The sequence below is a fragment of the Bombus huntii genome, chromosome 12, assembly GCF_024542735.1.
Source record: "Bombus huntii isolate Logan2020A chromosome 12, iyBomHunt1.1, whole genome shotgun sequence".
Lineage (NCBI taxonomy): Eukaryota > Metazoa > Arthropoda > Insecta > Hymenoptera > Apidae > Bombus > Bombus huntii.
In genome coordinates, this window is record NC_066249.1 from 10,537,533 (window position 1) to 10,547,531 (window position 9,999).

A 9,999-nucleotide genomic window follows, 5' to 3' on the forward strand; every position below is an offset into this window, starting at 1 on the left:
AATGTTGAAGTTGACCTATGCTCACGCATCGAATTGTCCACGTGACTATAGCATGAACAAACGTTACCGTACACCTGTGAATACCGTCCAAGTATCATGTTCTACTTTAACGCGGTGCAAACTGTTGTTTGGTACAATAGACAGTCCTTAGTAAGATTAATAGGTATTTCTATGATACGATCCCATAGGTGCCACAATGTATCCACGCTGCGGAGCCATTAATCAACGTTGAGTCGTAAATAGACCCAAACGAACCGAGATGATGTGTTAAATAATTGAATAGAGGCATTAATCTCGTATGCTGTTCTATCCTCCGAACCGGTAGTGGTTTATAGTAAATAATTGAAATAGATTAACCCTCGCTGTCCTGCACAAATATTTTCTTCCGAGGCAAATATTTCTTGCTACCTGTCTTGTAAACCTCTTTATGTACTTAGACTTGACGTTCGACGTTTGAGATATATCTACGATTATGCTGATTACTTTAAGGTTACTCCGGTAGTAAATTGCTCGAGGATGTCAGTACTTGCTCGAATATTTAAACCTGGAACTTTTAGTTTATTTGTTCCAATATCGATTATTCTACTTGATGTTCGTGTATTCTTATGATTAAATATTTACATAAATAGTGATATGCCAGAGCACTTGGATGTTCAAACACTTTCTTTTATTTCCGAGTGAACGCTACAGTTACTACTAGTGCGAATAAAGATGATGGAATTGTTACTATGACTTGATGGCTGATCTCAAATCTCAGAAATAGCAATAGCATCACGTTCATGCTGTAATCAATTATTCTTAACGGCCTTCTCATGAGGTACCTACGTACATAAATATCGTAAGTGATGAACTACTTTAGTATTTGAAATTCAGATCGGATCGAAGAAACGCAATATTCACCGGCGAAGAACTAGGAACATAATGATTTGTAGTTTCAGACTGCATTCTCAGCAAGCATGTTAAGGTCAAATGAGTTCTCGGCTATAAGCTTGCGATGCGCCTCGCAACGAACGCGAAACAGTGCCATCGGCGGAACGCAATTTAAATTCTCTTAGAACAGCCTATTCCATTATTCACTCGTCCCGTTCATAACCTGAAACGTGCATAAAGAACCGATGCAGCCGCAAACATGAACATTACCGAACACAGCTTTCGTAAGAGAAATAACGACCATCTCTCTTCGTTCTTTCTAAATCCAGTTCCTTTATTTGGTCATCAGTCGTGATGATGCTTGTACAGTGGGGAATTTGAAGATGCAAAAATTTCGACTCTTTTCTCGGCAAACTTGCTTTCCATCACATTTCTATAACGAATTTTATTGGCACGTCAAACAAAACGAAGAATAAACAACAATAAGTACAATTACAAAGCTGACACGTAACATCATCGGGAGGAATCAATTCAATTTTTCTCAAGGCAGATTTTCTCGGTAACACGATTAGTAAATATCGCGCGTCATATTTCACTTCTCTTTACATTTTTATCGTTTTTAAATATTCGTACACTTCTATCGAAAAATATGGAAAATATGGATAATATAGACAGATATTCGATAGAATCGGGGCAAGTAAAATTGACGGCGATATTCGCGATTCTACACGATTAACTCGTACCATAATTTACAACTGCACTTGCTAAAATAAAATCGGAAAATATACAACTGCGAATCGTAAAAACTACAATGGACAACCGACCTTTTACTCAAGCCTGATTGATGGAGATTAAAAATGGATTATACGCGCGTTCACTTTCTATTTTATACGTCGAAGCACAAAGTCTCATTTGTAACATTTTATAATAATGCCTAAATGTACGCAGTCTCACAGATCGAATATCAAGAAGATATTATATATCGAATAATTTATTCCGAATAGATCTTTCACAGTACAAAGCTAGAAGTTAGAAGTCCAAACACCATATTCCAGGTTTCAATCACCAACATCCAGCTACTAACAATATCTGTGTAGCGGCACTAGGCCGCAAAGAACAACCCTCTTTCCAACGGTTTCGTCGGTACATACTATAGCATCGCGGGAAGACCGCTTACGAAAGACCGACGAAACATAAACGAGGCCGCGTAAATGCTGACAGGCCTAATGGGCCATCGATATCCCTTTGGTCCTTCCGTCCAATACTCGGAAGAAAGCATACGTGACCACGATCGCGGACGCTTAACGAACATTTGCGTAGTGGGGATATCAAAAGATAACAAAAGGGAAAAAACGGATTAAGAGATGAATTGTCAGCAACAGTTGTCAGTAAGCAGTCGTCAGCACAAGTCGCGAGTCGAGAGTTGTGAAGCAGCCGCTAGTCGAGTTAATAAACGAATTGTTAAATAAAACGCCGATTATTTCTTTGGCACCCTACACGTCCTATACCTCATCTGCAATTCAAAGATCATGTCCGGAAAAGCTAATTGTTAATTAATGATAAATTTTTGCACAAACCTGATCTGCTCCACAACTTCCCTTTCCGCACTCCAAGTCTATAAATTCCGCGCCTAGACAAATTCAAACTCGCTGCTTCAATTTTCAACCACTAAAAAGTTTGCAATTTTCATAAAATCATCCGTAGAAGAATTAATTTTCGATTAATGTATGTTAAATTCTTCCTCGCGCTTGATCTATCTTTCCACGTTACAAATGTAAACGAACTCCACATCTAAACAAATCCAAACATGGTACTCCAGTTTCAACTACCATCAGTCTCAGTCCAATTACCCGTTTCCGTCAAGATCCGCCGCGACGAAGAGAACCAGCAGGTTTCGCTGCGCGTACATCCACCGAAATCGAACCTTACGATATAAAATTTCCTGTAACTCAACTCGCTCCACCTACGCCAGTACATTTTTATCGCGCATCTTCGATCCGGCCTCATAAGAGATTTTATCGGCAGCGGCGATGGAACTCCTCTCGAGTGCATTTGCGAGCCGATGATTACTTCTCGCTGCTATCATGTTCGACGAGAGCAACTGGCCCGCCCCCCGTTCCGACTCCCTCGTTGTCAAAGCTGGATAGGGAAGGAGGTAGAAAATAAGTAGAAAGGTAAAAAGAGTCGAGAGTACGAGGGGAATAAGATGGACGGCGTTGTCCTTTTGCTTCCCGCTGCGAGGAGGAAAACGAGAAAAGCAAGCAAAGTAAGGGAGCACGATAGAGAAACCCGAACAAACAAGAAGGCGAAACGAGCTGGAATTCGTTCGTTTCAAGGAAGGCACGTCTCGGCTTTCGTACTTGAAAATACATAATTCACCTTTGTTTACAGCTGGGACGAAATCGATCGATCGCTAATCCATTTTCTTCTTTCCCTGCCTATTGTTCCGCTCGACCAGAGAATTACGTCGCTCGAATGCACCAACTGTGTGAATTAACGCGCCCTTTCTTCTGTTGTTTCCGGCCGCCGATTTTGTTTCCCTAGGTTCAAATTCACCCGGGCAATGCCGCTTTCTCTAATCGTTAAAGTTACATCGGCTACTCGCTGATAACTCTTTTGTTCGCGTTTTGCGACCCCCTGCCGAAATGAACAACCTTTCCGCCATTTTAAATGAACTCAGTCGTAACTGGATCGTTTCAGACAATGGAATAAAATAATCGTGCTGGAAACAATTTTTCGTTTCGAGCTTTATGCTGTTAATGAATTTCTCGAGGTTTCTTAACAGGATTAAAATGAAATATCATTTTGGATACCGTTTAGAAAATGGTAAAAAAAATTGAATACACGACGTAGAAGAGAAATTAGATATTTTAATTAATAAATTGCTCTTTAAAAGAAAAGAAATCAATTGTCTTAATTCTTTTAAGTCATCGATAAAATTATTATCTTTATTTCTTATTATCTCATACCTGTGTGTAACGATTTTGTTATTATAAAATCTTTCATTTTTCTGCGTTTATGCTGCGTTTATGATTCTCGGTATTGAACAAGTTCCATACGGATCTAAAGAAGCTATCAATCTAAAGCTATCAATCTAAAAAATACTGTGAATGATGCCACATTCTATATAACAACTTCATACAATGTAATGCCTCAGATACACTTTATCATATGACGATTTACCGATAGAATTTACGTTACCAGTTGATTTCTTCAACAATACTGCACCATCTTGTTGTAACTTATATTTCAACGACTACGCACACTTCTTCAACTTGCTGCGATTGGTGAAAATTCCTAGATAAATATACAAAATTGTAAACATGGACGAAACCTGATGACAGAACTTGTCGACACATTTCGACATTTAGAACCTAAACTAACTTCGAAAGGTACAATCTATTTCAAGATAAGTGCACACGTCACTGACACGATTTCTACTCCAAAAATTACCTCACACATGATCGCCTAAATTACCCCAATGAACAAACTGGAATTCCAATAACGTAATTTGCCTTATCGTTATCTTTAGGAACAATTCCTCTGCGACATACATAAAAGTCCCAGTTCCATTGAAATTCACGTTCGCCAATGAAGTCCTCCAACGACAAATGGACAAATATATTCGTCGGTGAATTCAAAGATTCGCCAACTGAATGACGCGCGAACTGTAACATGGGAATATTTCTAGGTTCGGACCTGACCGTTATATAACCAACTTAGTGCGCATCGGTGATGTCTAAAGGGCAGTAACTGACCGTGATATTAATTGCTTTCTGGCTATTAGCAAATGGGCCCGCGGAGATCTCGCAAAGGGAGCGGCTTCCCTGCGCGAGTTTACCATTAACATTAACGCAATCTGTCGTGTTATACGTGGCACGCTAGCATTGCAACGCGTACCAGTGCTAAAATCCTGTACAACCAAAATCGAAAATGCAAGGAGCATTGTCACCCACGAAAGGACAACCGTGTATACGACTATGGCTAACTGAAAGTTCAACCAAACTCGAGATACGCTCTTAGGTCGCTAATCTTGTTCCCTGCTGACCTCTTCGGGCTTAATTCGTTCGAGAAGTTGAGATCGTAACGCTTGCGACGTGGATATTGGATAAGGCTATTTTTGAGGAAACGCTGACTATTAGGTTTTAATCAAGGACTAAAAATAATAGGTATGTTTTAAATCTTTTACGAGAAGTTACATGAACTATAATATGAATCATAAACGAGAAATCACGAATAATGAAGAGAATTGTTATAATTGTTGCATGAACTACAGTCATGCGGACCATTTGCGTAGTTTACTCTACTTGCAGAGTTTGATCAAAAAGTTCAGTAACATGGTACATAAAACGTGATAGGAGTAAGCAATAGAATATAATATATTATATTCCATTTTATGTATTCCATTATATATAATATTATATTATTGTTACATATATATGTGTATAATTGTATAATATATTTAATTAAATATATATATAATTAAATAATATTATATATAATGGAACACATACAATGGAATTATAATGGATTAATAACGATAAAAGCATTACATTACAAAGATTTAAATCTTTCCTTTCAAACAAAACAACAAAATCAAAGTCATATCGTAGAATGATATAAATCATAGAATTAAACATATATAGCTAGAAAAATATGGCTTCATTTTGACGAAAAATGCCCTGTGTAAAAGTTATAATATTTTTGTTGGGATCGAATTTCGATACGTAGGATTCCATCGAATATCGTGGAAATGTTGAAAAATCGACAACATGCATGATACTTTTCCCTTTCGAGCGTTGCGTATTTGCCATTTCATGACAAATGCGTATTAATGAACATCGTCGGGGATATCGATCGCTGGATTGATATCACATCGATAGACAACACCGTTCGATGAAAGTATGTTCTATACCGGAGGAATGAATCCGTATGAAAATGGTCGGCAGATTTGAATCGTGTATTGGGCAAACACTTTTCTCATACAAACTATTTGCAGTAACTACAATATTTGCGGAGGTGGCATTTGCGTATTCAGAATAGTTTCGAAAATTTGTTAATGCATTCGAGTCGACTTTGTCAATACGGATTCATTTGCTAGCCGACAAAACCCTGTGCGCAAATATACGAACGTTAATTAAGTTTCGACTCCGACGTGCATACGCGCGGATATATGCGTTATAAAAATGCTACCGAATGGAAAGCCGCGTTGACAAATGGATCCGTAATGGCGTGATTCGCTGTTGGCCAAATTCTGAAAAGCATCGCGCTCAAATTTTCATCGCATCGATAAAAACACTCGATGAAATGTTAATGAATATCCGAGTATAACACGAATGTATTTAATGTATCGAAACGTTTACCAGTAATATTTACTGTCGTAATTAGTAGCCTGTAAGCTCACTACAGATAACCGAACGTATGCATTACGCATTTGCATAAAGACAATTTTCATTAATTGAAAAGTTCATATCAAAGACAACTCTTGTCGATTTTTGTATTTTACCAAGACAACAAAATACTCTTTGATTGTTGTTGGATACACAACAACACGTTATTTAAACAAAGCATTTATCGGATTACATATTTGTAATTATATAGCAGCAAAGTCAGTCACAATGTTGTGTATACCATGACTGGAACTGTTTGTCGAACAACAACTTTTTTATTGAATTAATTAAAAAATGATACCTGCACTTGAACTCAGTATTCCTCACGAAATAAAAAATCAAACATATAATAGAGTATTTGATATCAACATTCTTTTCTTCTTCATTGCTGTTATTAAATTGAATCATTTGGATATATGAGTCGCTGTTTGAGAAAGCAGTACTCGTGATGCTATTGTACAACTGTCTCTCAACAGATTCACTGAACAATAAGATTCTCGTATTATGAGACTCACCTCTAGCTACGAAGATGCCTCATTATTTTAAAATTCGAAAAGCTTAACAAATAATCTAATAATCTCACTTCAACTGAATGTCCCTTACTAAATAAAAACTTATGATAGAATTCTTAACATCAACATCCTTTTTTGTCCCTGTTACTATTAGATTGAACGACCTCCATATGTGAATCGTTGTTTACAAAAGAAACACAAAAACGCTTTCGTCAAAAATGTCTCGCTTTCATAGAACCAGTCAATTCTCACTAAATATGTAATAAATTCCATATATTACAAGTCACGCCTCTGATTACTAGAACAAACTACTACTTTAAAATTCGAAAAATTTAACTGGAGTCATTTTCGTAACGAGCTTTTCAATTTTTATTTTCTACTTCAATTAATGCACCTCATAACCTAAACTCATTCTATTTTATGGCTGCTAACTTAACGTAATCAACTATCGGCGACGACGACGACAACGACGCCAGTTAGATATAAATCGACAAAGAAACAAGAACACGAATCGTAAGAATATACAATGAACACGTTCAAACTAAATCGATCAATGTATGGAAGATGTCTATACCATCATCGAACCATCGATAAATGCAATCGATAGAACACTTACCTTGAAAGGCAGCCTCGAAGGTGGTCTTCTCCTCGATGGGATTTTGGGCGAGCACCAAGACGACCGCCAGATGAGCAAGGATCACGAAAAATCGGCAAACACAAAGTTCAGCCATCGTCCTGCGATGTACATGCACGCGCTCGCCCCGATAATGTTCACTTTCGCATTTCTAGGAAATCAACCAACCAACTTCTTGATCGACTATCGATTGTCGCGCGAGATTCACCGTCGCGTAGAAACGCACACTAAAAATCCACGTCTGATCCGAATCGGTCACTTCCCCCGATTTTAACGACCGATTCTACAATACAAATGAGAAAAAGAAACGCGTATCAAAAGCACTGCATATGCAAAAACACCAAATAGCGCATATAACACTCCTTTCGTTTTTGTACTTTTACCGTACTTTCTTTTCTCTTTCTCTCTCGTGTGGACAGTACGAAGACACTCGGTCAAGTGTCTCGAAACACGGACGTTATACGACCGAAATTCTCTGAAGGTACTACGAGGTCGTGTCAAGAAGACGTATACACTGTATCGGGTATACTGCAACGATAACACGGCCACCGGCGCAAAAAGTGGACAATTGTCCGCCTTCCACTTTCAGCGTCCGTGTAAAGCGTATACACATCGAAGCACACCGGGCCAACTACTATCGCGAATACACGACTATATACGCGGTACACGGTCGCATACTTTTAAGCTCGTGTCGTCCTTTCATGTACCATCTCTGTCCTCTCTATCGGATGAGGGGCTCTTTTCACCTCGCTTTTTAGTTTAACATTCGACTGCGCGCATAATGAGATCTCTTACCGATATTTACCGTACTTGTTACCCGTCAGCAAATGATCGGACTCTATTCTGCCGGTGATATTCGATGCAAATTCACTCGGTTACGTATGCATATCGATATCGATATCGATATCGATATGCATATATTATAACGAGACAGCTCAAAGAAAGATACATTTTTGTCCAAAAAAAAAGGGAGAAAATATGAAAGTCTAAAGATAAAATTTGATGAATTGGAATTTGGCTCCGAATCGAAATTATTAAAGAAGATTTAATTTTGATATTATTGAACGTACTTGACGCTTGTAACACATAATTGGAAGCTGTTATAAAAATTTTGGAATTAAAGAGAGAATAATAATAAAGCCCATTTAAACAACCAATTGTTATACACTTACATTAATCACTATAAATTTTGCGATAACGTGTTTGTAAAAAGCGGGTAGAAAAGACCTCTAAATCGAAAGGCGAACCCGGCGGCGGATCGTAAACGTTCGCGGCTACCCTCGAAAGCAAACTGAGAACTATGTATCTGAATTCAATACGGTTCTCCTTGACACTACCGAATGACTTAAGCTCAAACGTCAACTATCGACTGTGGTGAGTCTCGGCTAAACTCTCTCTACCTTCCTTAATCTTCATAAAGTTCAACGACCACAATCGAATCGCTTGAAACCATAGTTATGTCACACGAATCGAAACTACGCAAATATACGATCGACAGCGCCACGAGCAAACTGCCGCTGAAATATTTCAAATCTTTAATCTCAAATCTTTAAAATCTTGATATTAAACGCGTACGAATCATGCGTATACACCATATGTCGCGATATAATTATAATTATAAGATTGATTTAATCTTGAGACGATATCTAAACGCTCGCGAAGAAAACGTTTCGCCGCGATAGAAAAGGAAGGCAGACGAGAATGATGGGAAAAGAACAGAGAAAAGTAACGATCGAAAACGTTCGTTTGGTCGTCGTACCTGTCCAGAACAGTCTCACGATTGTTGTTCGACACAAAAGAAGGAAAGATACGATGGCTAGAGAGACTTTAGCACACACGCGAACCCGAAGGTGAAAGGAGCTCCGCAACAGCCGTCGACGCCGGCCGGTGTCTCCAATCGAACTGTGGGGGTTGGTCGATGGTGGCGCCGCCGAGGGACGCTGAGCGTCGCCGTGTGGCATGCGTCATAACGCCACCGCCTTCGATCGGCCGCCATTTTTTTTTTGGAAGCGCGTTACTAACCCCTTGAAAACATTCCACCCCAAACTCCGTTTCCCGATCGGAGCTCAGGAGCGTACGATTTTCGGGTAGCAGAAAAAATCGGTTGGAAATTTAACAATTATAATTTCTTCTATGTACATTAAGAATAAATTTCTTACTAGAATATTAACAGATTGTGGATGTTTATGCAGATGTATATATTTTCATAGTTTGGTAATAGAGTGAAACTTACATATAAAAATTAATTTTGTTTCTCGGTTTTGATTACATACTATTTATTTTGTATATTTCACATATGAAATAGGTTTCACATATTTGTGTACTTTAAATATACATTTACAGAAGAATTAATTTTAGTCAAGCGATCGTTATCAATTTGATTTAACTATCAAATGACATAAAATAACAGTTATAAATAACATTTAAGGTATGTAATGAGTATAACTGGCAATAGGGAAAGAAATACGTATGTATACGTCAAAATGAAATATCATTTTGGAGCAAAATTTCAATTTTAAGTGTAGTTAGAATTTAAATTATAATGATGGCGTATGATTAATGAACGTCCCGTTGTTATAGTACATTTTCAATA

General features: G+C 38.0%; 1 protein-coding gene across 7 annotated transcripts in view; it reads right to left on the reverse strand.

Moving 5' to 3' along the window:
* Positions 1–9,303, reverse strand: part of LOC126872193 (pikachurin-like) — a 263,775-nt gene extending 254,472 nt beyond the window's left edge. Inside the window, exons 1-3 of one of the 7 annotated variants that reach the window (XM_050631846.1) lie at positions 9,166–9,303; positions 7,795–7,890; positions 7,389–7,689 (exon numbers count right to left, since the gene is read on the reverse strand). In XM_050631846.1, coding sequence (XP_050487803.1) covers positions 7,389–7,503 — 115 coding nt within the window. In that variant the 5' untranslated portion in view covers positions 7,504–7,689; positions 7,795–7,890; positions 9,166–9,303. Of the gene's footprint in view, positions 1–7,388; positions 7,935–9,165 lie in introns of all 7 variants that reach the window. The other 6 variants (XM_050631848.1, XM_050631847.1, XM_050631842.1 and 3 more) reach the window with 6 other exon arrangements.
* Between the last annotated feature and the right edge of the window lie 696 nt (positions 9,304–9,999).